This window comes from Embiotoca jacksoni, unplaced genomic scaffold (genome assembly GCF_022577435.1).
Source record: "Embiotoca jacksoni isolate LCO1_2020_lvr unplaced genomic scaffold, fEmbJac1.0.p SCAF_126, whole genome shotgun sequence".
Classification (NCBI taxonomy): domain Eukaryota; kingdom Metazoa; phylum Chordata; class Actinopteri; family Embiotocidae; genus Embiotoca; species Embiotoca jacksoni.
In genome coordinates, this window is record NW_027185259.1 from 268,775 (window position 1) to 288,658 (window position 19,884).

The 19,884-nt window shown below is 40.4% G+C and overlaps 1 protein-coding gene across 1 annotated transcript; it reads left to right on the plus strand.

Moving 5' to 3' along the window:
• The first annotated feature begins 7,497 nt into the window (after positions 1–7,497).
• On the plus strand, positions 7,498–19,576 carry LOC138195819 (uncharacterized). The gene is made up of 6 exons (XM_069145501.1): positions 7,498–9,660; positions 14,547–14,656; positions 14,814–14,939; positions 15,181–15,287; positions 15,586–15,767; positions 15,852–19,576. Exons 1-6 carry the CDS (start codon positions 7,537–7,539, stop codon positions 16,011–16,013), a joined length of 2,811 nt encoding a protein of 936 aa, XP_069001602.1. The 5' UTR covers positions 7,498–7,536; the 3' UTR covers positions 16,014–19,576.
• Positions 19,577–19,884: the final 308 nt, after the last annotated feature.

Below are 19,884 nucleotides of genomic sequence, written 5' to 3' on the forward strand. Positions count from 1 at the left end.
AAAATATGTGGCAATTTTATATTAATAAAAGGTCATTATAAAGGCTGTATTATGCAACTATACAATAAAGGTAGAATTTTCTTTATCTTTTGAGTTTACATGTGATTTTATTTATTGTAAATATGTATTTCTACTGCTTTCTTTGGGGACAATTATTTTCTCATTCATGATTTATTTTGAAATGCTGCTTTATCTTATTGAATAATTTAGGAACTACTTGGCTATTCTTACGTTATTTGTAAAAACGTTTTTGAATAGTTCATTGCAGTTTAAAATGTTTTTATTGTATTTTAGTTGCTGGGGCGACATTGTTGGCTTGAACTTGCTCACAAGTTTATTTACACGAGTGAAATGTTACAATTGTTTTCCCTCCTTTCCTTCCCCCTTCCGAACTTGAAAGTATCACACTGTGTACTGCGTTTTTCCTACTTTTTACACAAGTTGTGCATCCTTTTATTCACATTTTCCCATATTCGATCAAACTTTTTACTAAAATGCACATAAAGGTTTGAATTTCTTTTTTTTTTTTAAACGATTTTCAGGTTTTTCTTTCTTTTACACGTATGTTACAATCTAGAAATTATGAGTCATGTTACATTATTCAAATTAGTGGTAGTTTAAAAAATAAATTTGGTGGCAATATCTATCATTATTTTATTAACCTTACATAAAATCCTGTTTACAATTTGTTTGTAAAGACATATTGTAAACAGGATTTTACCTTCACGCAAAAAGAACCGTGGCCTTAATGGTCTTATTAAATACTTAATATATAAATTGCACTGTATACATTTTTTTTTATTTAAGGACCATGTCATACATATAAACATTTGATGTATTGTATCAGAGTTAGCTAAAAGCTCATTTTCATCGGTGGTCCTCTGGTAGGCCAGTCAAGGATCATCATGGCCAAAAGGAACTCCCAACATTGATATCATAATTTGATCAAAATTATTATAATTACACTGTCTGTAGGGGTAATCACACTGTATGGGACTCAATCAGTGGTGGCACTACTTCTTATTGCTGCATACTGAATGCAATGATAATGCATGAGGAGTCGCAGTACATTATAGGCCATCTGTTTCTCTGGCTTTATCAATCTACCATTGAAGATTTTAATATTTAATCAATGATTTTTGTATTTATGATGCTAGATCAGCAGGGTGGAAAGACGCAGTCAACGTTATAGCTATATATATATATCTACTACCATTCCACTTTCTGTAGTTTTTAGTCATTTTGTTTGTCTCTTTATTTGCCTTTTTAAGTCTAAGTAAATTATATTTCTACCAAGCGCATAGACCTATTTAATTTGGTTGCTTTATTATTAAGCGTTACCAAAGAAAAGGGCATGCTGGGAAATGCTAATTGGTGAGTAATATGTTGCGTGTGGGGGCGTTTGGTGCCGTAGAAAATAATTTGCGCTAAGTCCAGTCACAATTATGTTATGCTACAGCTTACCGGTTTACTCGAAAAAAAGAAATTCCGCTAAAGACGAGGTGGAAAAAAGCCACTGTGATATGTTTTGTTTTCCCTGCGGAGAGATCTTAAGCGCCATAAAACGTATCGAGAAAAGATTGAAGGAGCAACTTCCCGAGTTTTTTGCGAGGAAAAATTGGCCCTTTCGTTTACCGGGCTCTTTGCGGCTTATGTCCCGCCCCTTCTTCACTGTGATTGGACGACTGGGTAAGAAAAGTGACAGTGATGAGCAGAGCATTTTACCCAAAGTTGAACATTTTTTTAACGCTCGGTGACCGGCAAAAAAAACTTTGAACACTCAACGCAAAGAGCAATATATATATATAAAAAAGGTGAAAAAACAAATACAATAGCCTATGTCCCAAAACTATACATTTTAAAAGGTCTGAATGAAGACTAATTATTTCATTCCCTCATTACAATATTTCTCCAGTGAGTGCGTGTTAACGTTCTCTATTTTGGTGAGTAACTTATATTTTCTATAACTTGCTCGAAATTGCTTTCCCCCCAATATTGTCAGGTTTACGTACAGGATCAAAGGTTCTTCACGAGCACTGCTCGATGATTTAAAGTCAATAACAGGCATATAGTGACAAGCCTACATCCTCTAAATGACAGAACAATCAAAGACAGAAGACAAACAAAGCAGAAGATGTAATAAAAATCACAGTAACACACACTTTGTCAGCACCAGTAGAAGTCGAAAAAAAATGCCTTGCTCAGAAGATTCTGTTTCTTTAACATCCTACGGTGAAGACACCGAAATGGCTTTTTAACCTGAATTTTAAAAGTATACAAAAACAAAAACAAAAAAAAAAAAAATGTTTTTTTTTTTAAATAGGTCATTCTGTCACCTGACCCCAGCATGTATTACAATAAGACGCATAGGAAAAGATCATGGCATGATTAAATATCGGTGCTGCACCTGCAGAGTTTCTAATTTGTCAAAAATTTGCCAACTTGTATTTAAGTTTATCACTTCCGCGACATGTTTCTTAAAATTGAAATATGGATTCAATGTTATGCCAAGCTATTTAAGTTCAATAACTCTATCAATATTTTTCACTCTTAATGAAAAGCAGTAGTTAGCCTCTCAGCTGCTCGCTAATCTTTTTTGCGTATTCATACATAAAACATATACAGTAGGCTATATACTGCATATCAATACTGTTTTGATACCATGAGGGAAATTATACTGAAGCAGCATTCAGTAATCAGCTTTATATAAAGAACAATAATTAAATTACGGGCAGAATTTGATCTTTTTACACTTAATATCGAATGTAAAATATATACAGCATATACATTAACCAAAAGTAAGAGTAATATACACTTTAATATTAATAAGATGAGCAGAGGAGATGCCGGAGAGGTGCCTGCATGCACGCGGGAGGATACTAATGTTTATTCGGCAAAAGAAAATTGGGAATTACAATAACAAGAGCTTTTTGTACATGCATTTCTAATAAGAATAAACACTATTTTCTTCATTTTGAAAATAATGCCAGTCATCTTGTTGTCTTTTTGTATTCCCTTCCTCTCGGCTCTAGAGGCCTGACCACTGCATGTGTGTAGACTGACAGTGAATGGCGCGTTCGGGAACGGGACAGGACAAGAAGTCATTCTTCCTCAATCGGGATGGAGCGGGAATTTTTGTTTTTCTCAGCAACTTATGTAACCTCAGAAATAAAGACCTCGGAAGTCAGACGTTCGGGCGGCAAATAGTCGACAGCGTTCCACAACAACACATCAGAAAATGACGGGGGAACAAGTCCCGCCTCTCAGTGGAAAATGAAACATATATACATGTACATAGGCAGCACCATATATGTTGGACATTGCGAGGAAACAATATTGAATAAGATAACCATTACTTACAACTGTAGATTTTATGTGACATTTTCATAGAATATTTTTTTTGTCATGATAAAGAAAAGCTTTTTACAATAATAAAAGTCCATAAATGGTTGTCACTCTAAAAGCCCCAATCCCATTAATTAGCGCACTTAATTAATCATGTACAATTTGTGAATTTAATGATGAGTATGTTTATATTTTATGCTTAAGATGACAATTACAGAATGAAATTGAAATTATAATTTTTTTTTTTTTTTTTTTTTTTTTTTAGCAACTTAACGACTTCATTCAATTGATCAATAGTACAGTGAAGTTGACAATATATAGATAAGACTTTAAAAATCCATTGGGTTAATATACTTTTGGTAGGTTTTAATTATGGAATAGTTGTTATTTTTAGTACTGTACTGTGAAGAATTTTTCCAATAAATTCCCTCAAAATTCTAAAAGCCCTGTCGTTAAATTGTGCGGATTTTAGTGACTGCATTTAGACATTTTACAGTATTATGTAACACTTTCTAAAATAAACTTGGGGTCTTGCATTGAAACTAAAACAGGCTTATATAAAATGGAGAATTTTTTCAATATAAAATCACAGAACAGTCATTTTCACATCTCAAACTAAATGGAAATATTTCTTTTTTTGAATTTCTTTAGATGACTGAAGAGTTAGGGAAAGGAACAATCAATTATGAAACAATAAATCAATCAAATTGTACTTTTAATATTAAAACAGATTGCATCTAAACTTTCAGAATACTCTGATACTTTACTATTTAAGACATTTACATACATTCAAAGAGCATGAGTTCATAATTTTTAGCGTTCACTCGCTTCAAGTGCAAGAGGCTCCAGATGAAAATAAAAAAAAATTACAAGTTATAAACGTGCATATTAAAGAATAAATGCACGACTTGTTAAATAGACTTGAGTTGGATTCCCATGTAATGTGCATCCTCCTGCTTTACAGTCAGGGACCAACTCTGTTGTGGCCATGTAGCATTGAGGGTTATCCGTAGAGGAGGACTGCCCCCTACTGGTGACTGAATGCAAATACTATGGAGCAGCACGCTGTATTGTCTGAGCATAGAAGCAAATAGAAACATAAAATATATGTAAAGGAACTCTGAAGGGAAAATGTGAAAGTAATCTCGGGGCACTTAAAGATGTAATTTTGCGCACAATAGGGCGCAGTAATGAGTCACCGTAGCATCGTTTGGTGTCACACTCAATTCTGTGACATCAGCAGATTGTGTGACTGACAGGGTTTTGGTTCTGTTGGTTCGGTTTAGGTATGGGGAGTGACGGGTAAGAACGTCAGGGCCGGTCACAGAATCTGTGGGGTGGACAGATTTCAGTTTAAAACGCACAGCTCTCAAGAGTTTCAACAGTTTGGTAGGTTCACCAGGCACTACTCTTCTGTGACATCATCACATTGTCTTTAGTGACATCATCGGATGGTCGTCAGTGACATCATCAGATTCACTTCTGTGACATCATCAGATTGTCTTCAGTAACATCATCAGATTGTCTTTAGTGACATCATCGGCTGGTCGTCAGTGACATCATCAGATTCACTTCGGTGACATCATCAGATTGTCTTCTGTGACATCATCAGATTGTCTTCAGTGCCATCATTGGATTCTCTTCTGTGACATCATCAGATTCTTGTCTGAAAGAAACGTTTCCATATTTCACCTTCTTTTAAACACACCAACACACCAAATGTTGGACAAAAGACTATGTTGGTGTGGGACAAAGCGGGACATGTTGTCAATGCTGAAAGGTAATCTTAAGTTTGGATATGTTTATCCAATTAAAAAAACAAACAAAAAAACAATAGTCTCTGAGGGTTACAAAGTCAGGCCGTTAGCATGTAGACTAGAAAAATGTATTTCATTTGAATGCAACTTTCCCAAACTCCCACGCAAAGTAAATACAATAAGAATAAAAAGGAAGGAAATGGTTTTATGTGGTTCCAGCTCTGTGTCGCTTTCGGGTAGTTTCAGTCACATTCTACAGCTCAGCTTGCGACTTTGAGGTCACGAGTAGACGGGGGGGCCTCGCATGTCTGAGTGGGTGTGTAAGTGAAATTGAATTTAATACAACCAGGTAGAACACATTCACTCTCCTTAAAGTTTTTCTTTCCCGATGAACCTAATATTGGTGCATTTTTGATCAAATGATAAATATAGTGAATATTTGTTTTTGCCTTTTTTTTTTTTGCTTTCATTGGTATGAACCTATAGGTTCCTACTGGGTGAACATATTTTTTAGTCACGTGCTTTCCTGCTTTCCCTGTGCATCAGTTTCATCAGTAATCGGAACCAATCAAAATCATCTTTTTTTTTCTTCATTTCCATGCATTTGCTTGTCAATCAGTTTTGTCTGCCTATTAATTTTAACAAGAGACTTTCTCTTCTACTTTTACCTGCTGTACAGTAGCCTCTCACTTCATCGCTTGTAATGGTTTTTATATCGGATTCACATTTTCCATGTCATTGATTATCGCAACCATGTTCTTCCACATCTTAACCACGTGACCAAACCCCAAGCAATTAAAACATCTCATTAGCTTTCAGACAAAGTCCCTTATATCATTTTAATAAGGAGAGATCAGCCAAAGTTTGAGTAATACATTTTAGAGATTAGACTTTGACGATAAGAGTCTGCTTTACAGAGCCCTGTCCCAAATGGACGCGGGACATAGGACAGGAGCCTGTGTAGCCTAGTAGCTGGAGTTGTTGGTGTGGATATGGATTTCAGATTTGATGCAGCATGCAATCACAACATAAGACATCCCAGGGCACTTAAGATAGGAACGCAAGAATTTAACAAAAAACAATGGGAAAAATTTGTGTTCCAAGAGTATTTTCATGGTTACCGCAAACAAAAATATAATTTTAGAGTGTTAGTGAGCAAAACTTGAGATCAGTTTAACTGGAGCTATATGTACCAGTGGAGGTATGTTTTATATATGTAACATTAGTGTGTGTTTAAGAAACTCCACATCAAGTGGTGCTGGTCCCTTGGTGTCAGAAGGGTTTAAGCATCTGGTCATGTGGAGATTAGCCTCCATTTAATCCTCTGGAGAGAGGGAGAGGGAGGGAGGGAAAGAGAGAGAGAGAGAGAGAGAGAGAGAGAGAGAGAGAGAATTCACCGATGTCTAACTGTTCTTAAGGTGCAGTACTAATTCAAGAATCCCTCAGCCACATACAAGCGGTCGAAGAATGCATGCTTTCAATTACTAAAGCCGAATAATGTAACCTCTTTTATGATCTTTGGAGGTGAAATTTCCGAATCTGGATTTTCTTTCCTTTGCTTGGAAATTTGGACTCTCCTGGAAATCCTACATTGTTTTAAGGATTACCAGAACTTGGTAAACATTCATCTCTGAAGCATTCTGGAATCCTGGACTCATCTGAAAATCATCCCTTCACTGGTACCAATTGCATGATTCGAGTGCTTCTGTGAGCCTGGAAACACTGTATTCCTACTCTTCGCGTCTCGGTTTCTTCAGAAACTCTGAGATTCCTTTTTGAATTTTTTTCTGGAATACTGAATTTTATCTTACAATTTTTGGAACCTCAGAATCCCCAGAAACAAGCTGCAATTCCCCTTTTTGGACTTAATCTGGAAACCAGGACCCTTTTTCAATTTCAGGTCTTATTACCCCCTAAATCCATCTTTGACCTTCGACAGGACTCCAATTCATCTTGTAGAACCGCATACCAATTCCTAGACACCTGGGCGCAATATTTTCCTGAGTAAGTTCTATCATTTCCTCAAACTTTCCTAATGGCACAATCAAATCCATACCCAAACCCAGAACTGTCACATAGAGCCATTGTCCACAGCCCACTAAGTATTTGTTCGGATCTGGATACCCAGAGAGGAAGAGGGGATGAAGAGGGAGAAGAGGAAGATGATGAGGTGGAACTAGCAGAGGAGGTAGGGGAAGATGTTTTGATGATGGACGAAGCAGGACAGTGGCAAAACGGAGGTGAAAGCTGGGAACACGGTGACAGGGAGGGAGGGAGGATTATCCAGGTCGAACTAGTACAAAGTGGAGTAATATTTGGGGGGGGGGGAGGTGACGGACAGGAAAACGATGGGGATGGAGGAGTGGAAGTAGGTGACGAAGAGTGGGAACATTTAGCTGAACAGACAACAGAAAACGTACGTGGGGACACAGAGATGGTGGTGGAAAATCCATGTTATTTCCCGATAGTAGTGGAGGTTGAGAAATGTAGACAGCAGGCATTTGACAGCAGCGGAGAATACGAAGGTTGGAGGAGAAATGTTTACAAAGACGAAGAAGCAATAGCAAGTGCAGATGTTGAGGTAAGGCAGGAAAAAATGAAAAATGAGGCTACCTATTATGAAGCAGTGCCTCATCAGAACTTGGGTAGTCCTGTACGGGAGTCAGGAGAGGGTAAATCTGCTAGTGATCTAGACGAAACAGAAGTTGTTGTTTTGCCCGCTGCTAGTGATATTGAAGAAGAAGATGAGGATCTAGAAACAGAAAAGGCCCCTGTTGCCTTCGAGATAAATGTAGAAGTCAACATTCAAAGTGAGCGATGCCAAACCCCAACGATTAGCTCTGACAGCCTAGCCACTGCTACAGGTATCACATATGAAGTGGTGGCCAATCAGACCAACCAATTAGCCGGTGAAAATCAAGATGAAATGAAACATGCTGTTGAAAAAGAAAACCCAGAGTTCATTAATCAGGAGTCCGTTTACGATGACGTCACATGGCAAGAGAACGATTGCACAGAGACGAAAACTGAGGACGAGACAGTCCATGAGTTTGTAAAAGATGAGGCATCTGCATCTGATGATGTTTTGGACATGATAGGTGAAGCAGATCCAAAGACGGAACTATCAGAAATGGCCTTTACACCTTTTGAAGAACAGTCAGAGTCTGAAGAGGAGATTGAGGAAACAAGAATGGCAGGGGTCAATCAGAACGAGCAGGAGGAAGAGCGAGTACGACAGGTTGAGGTTAATACGATAACAGGGATGGATTGGGGAGGAATGAGTACAGAAGAGAAGGGGAAGACAGGTGGCAATGTTGGTTGGGAGTTAGAGAGTGAGGAAGAGCAGGGAGGAAGAAGTGATCTAGAAATGCAGGAGGAAGAGATCATTCAGCTTGAACACCCAGCTGCGGTAGCTCCTCCAGAACCAGTGGTGCACTGTGTCGAGAATGTGTCTTTAGACACAGAGCAAGATGTAGATTCGGATCGGGTGGAGGAGGCTTTTGAAATGGATGAAGGAGGTGAAGTTGAACTGGACCAGCTGGAATATGAGGACCAGTCAAAAGACGATGAATCCATCGAAGACGGGGGAGATGATTTGCAAGAATACCCTCTGCCGCGCCTCATAGAACCGATGACGGCTTGGGAAGACAACATGAAAGGACAGTTTAGTCAAAACGAGCATGTAAAAGATGAGCAAGAAAGCAGAGCAGAGGAAGAGGAAGCAGTGGAGGGGGCATTGGACCTGGAAGAAGAGCCAGTGACTGTTCTAGATGACGAGATTGAAGAGATAATGGAGAGTCCAAGTAGTCAATTTGAAGAACAAATTCCTACCACCATTACAAGCCCTTCTGATAATGCCACAGTCAAGACAAATTATGAAGAGTACCAAGAGCCACAAGCAGAGAAGGTTAAACCCGTCACAGAGAATTACGAGAAACAGAAGGTTGAGAAAGAAGAGGCAGAGAAAGATAAGAGGCAAACAGAGGACAACATAGAGGAAGAGTTAGATATAAATGGAAGAGTTCAAGGACTGAAGCAAGCAATGGAGAATGGGATTTTGTGCCCCGAGCCACAACTGCTGTGGAAAGAAGGATGGGGCAAAGCAAAAGTTCTGTCACACAAGAGAAAGGATAACGACTGGATTAAAAAGGATCAAGCAGAGAAAACGTTTGAAACAGAACTGATGGAATGGCGAAAAGAGCTAAAGCCTGTCAACAAAAACATTTGGGAGAACGAGAGCGTAAAGAAAGAACCGGTAACGAAAGACCCACCACCGGAACAAATAAATCCACCGATGAAGACGGAATGGGCAAAGCAGCTGAAGTCAGTGATCAAAGACGAATCACTGCCCAAAAAGAAGGATGAGCAGGTGAAGAAAAAACGAGTGGTGCTGTTAGAGGACGGCCATTCGTACATCCCCCAGCGAGAGGAGATGCTTGAGGAGAAGGAGGAGGTCAAACTGATCTCCCATCAGCCGGTGGAGAGCTCTTGCTCACCTGTTGTCAGGAACAGCAAAACACTCCAAGACGAGGATTACGTGATCTCACTCTACGTTAAGGTAATCAACCGTATGCACTAAAAGCCCATCCGACACACACATGTTCTGTTCTGTTCACCCTTCACTTGCTGTGACAAAAGCGAGGGTCCGTCCATGGTTCGATGGTCAAAGGATCAGATGAGAACAGATTGATAACACTTTAGAAATGTATGTTCCTGACTTGACAATGTGCAGAGCAAAGAAGTAGTCGAGGTAACAATAGCGAGGAAACACGGGATGTGGTGAGTGAACAGGTTGATGCGTGTCTGCCCAAATGAAGTGTTTTGAGATGGTGCTGGCATTTACGTCCCCCTTTACTTAAACTGGACATCCTAGCTGGTGTGTCGACTGGTACCCGACGCCTTCCACGCAGCCCCTGGGTCGCTTCAAGCACTGGTCTGTTTTTTTGGTCTGAAGTCCAGCTCTTAAATGGGCCCAGTGCATAGAATTGTAATGTACTGAACGTTAATATTTCGACAGATCACAGATAGCCAGCCGAGTAAGTCCAAGCGCAGCTGAGTATAAGCATGTTTTGGCACTGGTTATTTTAGAAGATGTGGACTTCGACCAATTTGAGCTAGACTCAAAATGCTTCAATGAGGAGAGCTCACACAGCTCTGGACCAGAGCTCTTTGACCAGCTGTGGAGCATCATTAATCAGGAGACATGCCTTTGGGTTCTGGCAAACCTGTACTCCCGATTTAGGCTCCTGTGATATGGGAATAAGCCCGGGCAGGTTGTCATGTAAAGAGATGTGGCACACGAGGCTGACAAAGCCACTGTGACCTACAACAGCAGTTTAATGTGGTTAAAACGTCTAAATGTAGTTAAAAGCCATACATTTAATCACTAAATACCGTAAATCTTTCATGTATTTTTGGCATTTCAGTGATTCAGTGCTGTGTTGAACTTTATACATATACAATATAATTGAAGATGCTGCCACCTCATAGCTCAGACACATTTGGCTGCCTGTACAGTGTGTCAGTGTGTATATGTCATTGTTGTCCATTAGTACTAAAGAAAGAGGCTGTTTTAGCTGTCACTAATAAGTTAATGAGAAGTAAACCTGTTGTTGTTGTTGTGTGTGTGTGTGTGTGTGTGTGTGTGTGTGTGTGTGTGTGTGTGTGTGTGTTAGAAATTAGAAAGACTTCAAGAGACAGTAAGTAAGAGAGAAACCTCATCTTGACCTGCCTAATTTATCCCATTAAGACAGCGATGTCCTAATCCATTTGGCGTGGTAGCTTACGTTGCTTCATGCATGCAATTCTATAGATAGTGGGCACAATAATAGGAACACACCAAACACATTTAAGTATATATACAATGAGAAATATGACTTTTGTGAGCTTACATTGCTCTGTTTTTGTTCCATCTTCTGCATATGTGGGATTAAACTGTAAAAAAAAAAACACCAAAAGGCTAATTCTGTACTGTGGTTCAGCAGCACATTCCTAACTGAGGCAAGAATAAAAGAGGGCATTAGCGGAGAGATTTAAGAAGAAACAATGCACTAATATCGAAGCGTTGCCTCAAACACACACACACACACACACACACACACACACACACACACACACACACACACAAGCCTGTTCTCCGTAGGAGCTCACATTCAAACAATGGCTTCCCTTGTCAGGGGCACTGTTGGCAGCGCAGACGGGGGTAGATGGAAATATTATGAAAAGGTTCAAGTGTCTTTCTGGGTCGCTGGAGACCATTTCAGGTCTTGAGACATTAATTAAGTTAAACTGGTTTTCTTTAGCACAATGAGCCAACCAAGGAGTAGATGTGTAAACAGATGTGAGCAGTTCGATTAAAGTCACATGATCGCAATGATGTCAAAAGACCTATTTTAGTCACAACTTATCACGAAATAAGAGTCGACTGTATGGCTTTTTTTTTTTGTGGTTGTTGTTTCGCACGTATCTAAGGAAAGCTGGTTGAGGTCACCAATGGTGGAAGAGTGTACCAGCGCTATGCTGCTTACCATGCAGGGTTAATCTCTACATTCTCCCTCTGTAAGCTGATTAGCCTGCTGTTTGGTGCGGAGATCTCTGGACACAGCAGCGCTGCAAAATCATACCGACCTCGCATTAAGCACTTGTCGTGAATATGTAAGGCTGATGTATGGCTCCGATTAGAATTGGATCAGTTCCAGACTTTGAGCTGATTCTCTGAGTTGCCCTCAGCCTCGACCCCCGCCAGGCCCCCTCATTCCGTCAAACGATGTAAAGTATACAACTATGATTTGACCTACTTAATTAGGCGGCTCCCTCATTCCCTTTAAAGCTGCTGGATCGACAAGGTTTTGTCAGTTTCGCAATGGCTGAAGAAGAAGTAGACCGGCCACTGCTAGCCAAAATTTACGCAGGCGATAACTGACATACTTGTCCGGGAGGTTTCGGGCTCGGAATCACTGGATTTATGGCACTACGAGTTGGCCCCCGATGGGCTGATGATGTTAAATTGGGTTGAAAAGAGGTACCTAATATTATAAATGTGCCTTTTCCCTGGGATTACGCAACCCAGCGTGAATTATACAACAAGTAATTCCGACCCAGCGATCTGATTGGTCAACTGTACATTTGGAACAAATCACCATAAAGCACACACTGCTCATCACGAGAAAAAAAAATCCCTCCGCCTTTTCAATGGCAATATATGCTGGAATTGCATTTCATATCAAATGCAATGTTATCGCCATTTGGCCAAATCGGGGCTATTTTGGTCCTTTTTCTGTTGCTCCGAGCAACCGTACCGTAACGCTACAGATAGTCGCGCACTTAAAATCCTCGCGGCGGCTAGCATGACCGGATATGTTTTAACACGACGTGGGGCTCAAATCTTAAAAATACATGACTCTATTGATATCTTTTTTTTTTTTGCGGATATCTTACTTACAACAGGATTGAGCTAGCTGAGCAGTTTAGTGTTTCTACGTGCCGTATTTGTTCAGTTTGAGAAACCATGTCTCGAAAGCAATAACGGACTAGAATCCTCTTCGTTGCTATGGGTCGTCGCTAAGGGTCGGCCTACTTCCCGGAGTGGTAAACATTGCGTATGTTACATTCGCTTCTACTGACGCGACTGATTGTTTTCCAGTTGTTCGTCACACCCCATGCGTTGCCATGGAAACGGGGCTCACGGGAACACACAGTTATATATTTTGAGAGCTAATAGCCACACAATATGCACACATTTAGATTACATATTTCATTTAAATGATAGCTTGTTGTATAATCGCAATATTACACTCGAGGGTGATGCTTTTCACGTCATTGTTGGCACTAATAATCACGTTAAAGCACACCCTCTCGTGTAATATTGCTTAAATAGACATGCCGTTCCACTACAGCAAAACGGGAAATAGCCACGCTTAACCCCAACCATGTTTTTTTTTTCACAAACACCAACTGTCTGCGTATTTAGTAACCCCAACCGTGTGTTTTTCCTCAAGGTTTCATTATCCTGTAAATCACACGGCCGGATCCATGCAGTAGGTGTCATTTTCCTCCACTACAGGAATACGTGAAACTGCCACGCTTCGAGAGGCCAAAGCGTGGCTATTTCACATTTTGCCTTGATACCGGGTTTCCCTTCTGATGTCCAGGGTAGGAAGCTTTTCGTTGATATAAGACGCCAAATACAGGCAACCAGCAACAAGGGTAACTATTCAAAAGAACCCTTTTATCCACTCGTCTGGTTTTGTTGGTTCAAGCCATGCTCGTCCAGTTAAAAATGTTCTCATCTGCTGTGGGTGTGACAAAAACATTCACACCCATTCACACTGGATACATTGTGTATGTGTGTGACTGTGCAGAGATTCCATTACCAACCATTGCTGCTCATCTGAAAAATGAAGGAACACATTTTTTTGTGCCTCCCAACACATCAGATTATAATTATCGTAAAATATAATAATTTGACAGAAAAACAGTGGCGGAATATGATCTACAGCGAGCTCAGAAACCCCCGTGCACCAACGCTACTGTTTATCACCAGAGTGGGCGAAAAAATGTGAATGTGCGTGGGGGGGGAAGGACGCCGTCATACCAGAGACCATCATGTCAGGCGGATGGAGCGACAGTTAGACGGACAGACTTGGACGTTATTGGATGGTGGTTATCTCTTGTTATGGATTTGTAGGTTTTTGGGGTTCTTTAAATTTTTTGTTTTAAAGTGTAATGTGGACCAGGATTGGCCGCCATGTCCTGGTATGAAACTGCAATTAAAAAACTTGGTTTCCCTACCATACAGCTGTTTGTAAAGGTGAGTCATGCTGTAAACTTGTGAACATGATTTTTTTTGTTTTTTATTATAAGCATGCATGGCAGGTTAATGTTTGCGTGACTCCTCGGCTCGGTTGCTTACTCCTCTGTGGCTACATATGCTCCTCGGAGAATATAGCCACGTCATCACAAGAGACGTCAGGTAATACTCGGTTTTCTAAGTCTGACCATGATTTGCTTCCAGTTTCTGATGCTTTCACCTAGTTCCGATGGCACGTTTTCCACGATCACAACACCTCTTAGTAAAGCAACGGTCGCCGGCAACTCGAGATATGTAATAATGGGTGGAAGTTGATTTACCCAAACGAAACTCTGATAGCTACACCAAATCTTCCTCGGTGTCATCTGAATGCTTCTTGAAAGGAAGGATACAATTCAAGGATATCTGATAAAAAGCTGATGACAAGAACCAGCTCTAATTCTAACGCCAAATAAGTGGCTGCCTCAGTTCACTTGAATTTGATTTGAAAATAAAAAGGTTTTGGGAGCGTAGATCAGATCCCGGCTATGGCAACGTTTTTTTTTTCTTTTTTGTTCTAGATACATTTTGTGAATTCTGATTTGTTCTGTGGCTAATTTAAGCGCAAATGTGTATATGTGTGTGTGTGTACGTAGGCAGGAAGTGACGGGGAGAGCATCGGCAACTGTCCTTTCTCTCAGAGGCTCTTCATGATCCTGTGGCTGAAAGGAGTCATCTTCAACGTCACCACAGTCGACCTCAAGCGGTAACAGTATGAATATATACTATGCAGGAACATCGTTGTAAAGCTTTTATTGTCCGTTTATGCAAACACTGTCCGTCCGTAAAAGAGAAAGCTAGGAATAATGTCCACGTTGCCATCGACCAGAGCAATTACGGGCGTCTGAATTTTGTGTTATCAGGAAGACGGCTGACCTGCAGGACCTCGCTCCGGGAACCAACCCTCCTTTCATGACCTTTAACGGGGAGGTCCTGGTCGACGTCAACAAAATAGAGGAGTTCCTGGAGGAGAGGCTAACCCCACCGCGGTATACAAACACAGTCACTGCCATGATTTGACTTAGAGGAAGTTGATTGGCAGAGTCTACATAAATAAATGATTTGTTTTTTAAAACGGTGACATCCATTGTGCTTTCTGGAGAAACAGCTTCATCAACTGGTGAAACTGAAAACACAATAGGAAATGTCAAAATACACAAGTATCATTTGGAAAAACAATTGTGTGCTGGTTTATTCGGTTGAGTCCTCTAATGTGTCTTTTACCCACAGCTACCCCAGACTGGCCGCCAAACATCCTGAAGCTAACACAGCGGGCATCGACATCTTCGCCAAGTTCTCGGCTTATATCAAAAATCCAAGAGCGGACGTCAATGAAGGTACGGAATGGTCACGGTTAGGATGTTCAATCAATTAAAGCCAGGGTAGGTTGTTTTTTGTGTGTGTGTGTGTGTGTGTATGTGTGTGGCATTGGGCAAAATTTCAGGTCCAATCATTGGCCCCAGTCTTTACTGGATGACTAACTTTCTTCTAGTTTAAAACTAGTCTTGAAATTGAACACTGTGGAAAGAAAATGTAAGCTTGTTCTGCTGCCCCCTACTGGAAAGAAATATAGGTTTGCGTGGTTGAAGTCAGATGACATATCTAACTCAGTAGTTGTGTTCTCTGTGACTCCAGCCCTCGAGAAAGCCTTGGTGAAGTCTCTTCGGCGTCTTGATGATTTCCTGAGGACCCCCCACTTGGAGGAGATTGACGCCGATGCCTCAGGAGACCTGCCCGAGTCCTCCAGGGGCTTCCTAGACGGGCCCAACCTCAGCCTGGCTGACTGCAACCTGCTGCCTAAGCTGCACATCCTAAAGGTTTGGTCAGCTTGATACCTAGCGAAAAGCTCCCGCGGAGGTTATTCGTAACTGACATTTATCTGCATTTTTTTTTTTCTCAAGGTTGTAGCCAAGAAATACCGTGGCTTTGAGATCCCAGCCGATTTGACCGGCGTGTGGAGGTATTTGAACGGTGCCTACAAGAGGGAGGAGTTTACCAGCACCTGCCCCGCAGAGAAAGAGATCGAGTTCGCTTATCTGAACGTTGCGAAACGAATCAAATGAGAGCAAGGTTTGGAAAGGAAGGAGAGACTGGGGATAATCAAATCAGCAATTTAGGATTTAGAAGGTTTAGAAAAGTTTAGAAGGTAGAAAGAAGGTTACATTGGAGGGAGGTGACTAAGTAAGGAGAACTCTAGGATATAGTCTAGACCGATCCGATACCAAAACATTTATCTGATTATGTGTTGGCACACTGCATCTCTATGCTAATTATTTTACAAATCATAACAACCACTTAGGGTTGCTTGTAGACGTATTTACTGATTTATTTTTGTTGCTTTTTTACTTTTCAGACGATGGCAGGGCCGAGGTCGCTGCCACGAATAATGAAAAAGCACCTAAATGTAGCATTACCACTCAGCTTGACTTACCGCTTAGAGTAGATCTCTTCAATGTCTGCAGTGAAAAAACAGTCTCAAGTAGAACCTCATAAACACTTAGTGATTAGTTTAATAAACTTCAAAAATACAAAATGCACGCTGGAACCTTCTATTCAGACTAATTCCAAATCATGCTAACAGTTCATGTGTGAATCATCACACACTCCCGTGAATTACAACCATTTAATCGTAGCCAATGAATGCGGCAGTTTTAGTCAGAGCACTGGATTCAAATGTTATCTTCAGAAAACCATCGTACATTTGGCTTCCTTAGTTTTGAATGGTGTCAGGGTAACCGGGCCCTCGAGGGGTCACGGCAAGACTTTCATTTTTATATTTTAGTACTACTTTTTGCGTTGCCCCGTTTTGTATTGCCTCAACTATTTTGCAAATAGATCTCTCACAATTCCTTTCCTGTTCAATTCCTTCCGGGCCGTATGTACTGTTTGTGTTGTTGGTCCAGTTCAGCTGTAATAAACTGCGAGTTCAAGGAAACACTCTGGAAATACTAAGGGACGGAGAGATGATGTGACACTTCGCATGACTTTGCATTGAGTTCTTATTCATTTTAAAAGGCAGATTTCCGTCAGTATTGTGTTTCTGGCCGTGATGGATGAAGCTGTGGCAGGATATGTTTTTTGGTCGGATGCTGCTGCTGTGGTTCAGTCTGTAGTTTGTTTGGATATGTCCATCCAACACGGGATCATGGCAAAACGTGAAACACACACGCCGGTCCGCTACAGCAAAAAGCGTGAAATAGCCACGCTTATGCCTCTCTAGGCGTGACAGTTTCACATTTTCCTTTTGTGGACGAAAATGAAACCTACTGCATGCATACAGCCATGTGATTTACAGGAAAATGAAACTTTTAGGAAAAACACATGGTTGGGGTTAGAAAATCACAAAATTGTTGGGGTTTGTGACAAAAAAACATGGCTGGGGAAGAAGAACATGGTTGAGGTTTCGGAAACAAAAAACTTCAAAAACAACATCGTCACCGCCTGAAATTCGGACCTCGGCCTCCCGCATGGCAGTCTCTGATTCCTGCTACCAGGCCACCCCTCCGACATCATAATACCACTGAAAAATGTCCTTTGTACTGGGTCCGTCGTTAAAATTCCTTTTTTAAATTATTTTTTTTAAATTTCACTTTATTAATCCCCTTTACATGCGTGTAAAGCCTCACTTACAAAACGTGACACTGTCACACCGAGAGAGGCTAAAGCGTGGCTACCTCACGTTTTTGCTGTGGCGAACCGCCGTGTCTATTTCACGCTTTTGCCGTGATACTGGGTTGTGGTCCAGCTGTTAGTATATGAATCTGCGGTGCTTCTAAGGTGTGTTAAAACCATTAAAAAAGCAAATGTGTTCCATCTTTGATCGCAACCACCAAAGCACGGGCATGACTACCACCAAAGGTACCGTCCCGAGGCTGAAACCAAAATCAAAGCAAAGTCAGTGAGAGCTGCTGACGTAAAAGTATTGAGAGGTAATGCAAAATTCTTTACGAGAGACCTCCTCATTTAAGCATTTATCTAAGTTTTTTTTTATTAGCCAGACGGCAAAACTATGCCTACTGAGCAGTCATACTTGGACATACTAGGAAAATACGTTTTCCAAGAGAATGCGAAGTTTGTTAATATTGTGGGGCAATGCAAAATATCGTGAGAGGACTGGAGGTGCAGTGACATTTGTCGAAATAAATGTTGCACACACGGGTGTACGGTTAAGTTGCTGGTGTTTCTGGGGTTGCGCAACCACTGCTCCTAGCTAGTGGCGGGTTTACGCTCAGTTGTCAATAAGTCATATTTTCCGTCCTTCTTAATTCAACAAAGTCAAAAGTATAGTCATCCTATTTTTATAGGCTGTTCTGGAATATTTATCTAACGTGTAATTGTCCAATTTCAGTCACGACAGTCAACAAATATTTCATTATATAAGCCTCGTTAAGAAATGAAGGGTTTCTGTCCACCGAAACACTGTAAGGCTCTTAATATGAAACAGATATAGGTGCTGAGTTGGTAATAACATGTAATGCATTAACATTATAACAACTTTGACCATTCCATTTGTTTTCACTTTACATATTGAGGTAAAGCTAACAAATATTGCAAGGTAAAATAAAAGGAACCCTAAAAAAAGAAAACCCACGGGGCTCCGTGCCTACAAAAAAATGTGTCTTTGGATTCTGGGAATGAGTGAACGAAAAATTTGCAGGATAAGCGAAAACCTGAATTCCGAAAATTTTGACTAATAGTTTCTCTAGGGCACTTGCATTGGAGATGTAAACATATGATGATGTCTCCTAGGTTTTTGCTTTTTTAAAAAAAAAATTATTTGTCTCCTGAGAATTGTTCAAAAACTGTGCAACTGTTATAGTTATAAACACAACATACAGTGTGTATATTTGGTACTTTTGGGAGTTTTGTTGAGACAGCTGTTAACTAATATAATGTTTATAGCTGATAACATCTTTGAATATATTTTTCCCAAAATATCAAAGTGCTTAGCGTTTATAGTTTCATCGTTTTGGCTTGTATCACTAATAATCATGTCATTTTATCACTAATAATCAATAACACAAAATTGCCAGCCTCAGCAAATACTGCCGAGATTGCTTGAATTTGCATTATTTACTGCTGTCTAATACTGTATAATTTTACCTGTTATCGCTCTTGATTAAGTTGCATATATGGTATGTCGTGCGGAAATCATCTATTGATGGTACTGAGGAAATAATTTTGGCAAGAAAAAAAAAAATCCTTTTTTTTTTGGTTCTTTTTTTTTCTTCTTTTTTTGGTTCTTTTCATCCTGTTTAATAAAATGTTCCTACAATTCACTCCAACACAGGTGTTCTGGGAATATTGACAAAATCAACCACATTCAATACGTTTTATTTCAGTGCCTTAATAAGACAGCAATGCTCACTTTTTTTTCCCCACCTGTAGTTCCCTTTTCAATCTAGCTTTATTGAACTAAAACCACGTGTTTAACTATTGGACCGAGGTGGGTTTCGTGTGGGTTGACACCCAAAACCCACGACTGTGACCGAGACAGTCAGCCATTCAAGTGTTAAGCAGCGATGAAGTGTTGTCTGTACCAAACCGGGCCCTGACACCAAGCCCGGTCTTGTTCTGGCCTTATATCCTCTCTTGACGGGACGCAGCTTTATTAAACTGATTTTATCACCTCTTGTGGGCTTTTGTGGTTCGTCTCTCTGTCATATTGTGATTGCAAAACAAATACGAGGCGCGTGGAGGTATTCGGTGACGCAATCGTCAAACTCCCTGATTGACAGCAATGTGATGTTCACTTTGGTATTTGTTTTTGTCAAAAACTAAAGACATTTTATAGTCGATGTTTCCTCTGATATTTTAGTTTCGTTTTTCATTTTTTATATTTCCTAAGCAGGCTGAGGCCATCTACCGTCTACTGTTACCATGGTAACAGATGTTATTTTCATATACTTCGAGGTCAACGGAAAAAGACTCCGT

Coding starts and splice junctions, on each gene's coding strand:
- LOC138195819 (XM_069145501.1), top strand. CDS start 7,537: ATGGTGGTGGAAAATCCATGTTATTTCCCGATAGTAGTGGAGGTTGAG. Junction 14,657..14,813: donor ACCACAGTCGACCTCAAGCG/GTAACAGTATGA, acceptor TTGTGTTATCAG/GAAGACGGCTGACCTGCAGG. Junction 14,940..15,180: donor GAGAGGCTAACCCCACCGCG/GTATACAAACAC, acceptor TTTTACCCACAG/CTACCCCAGACTGGCCGCCA.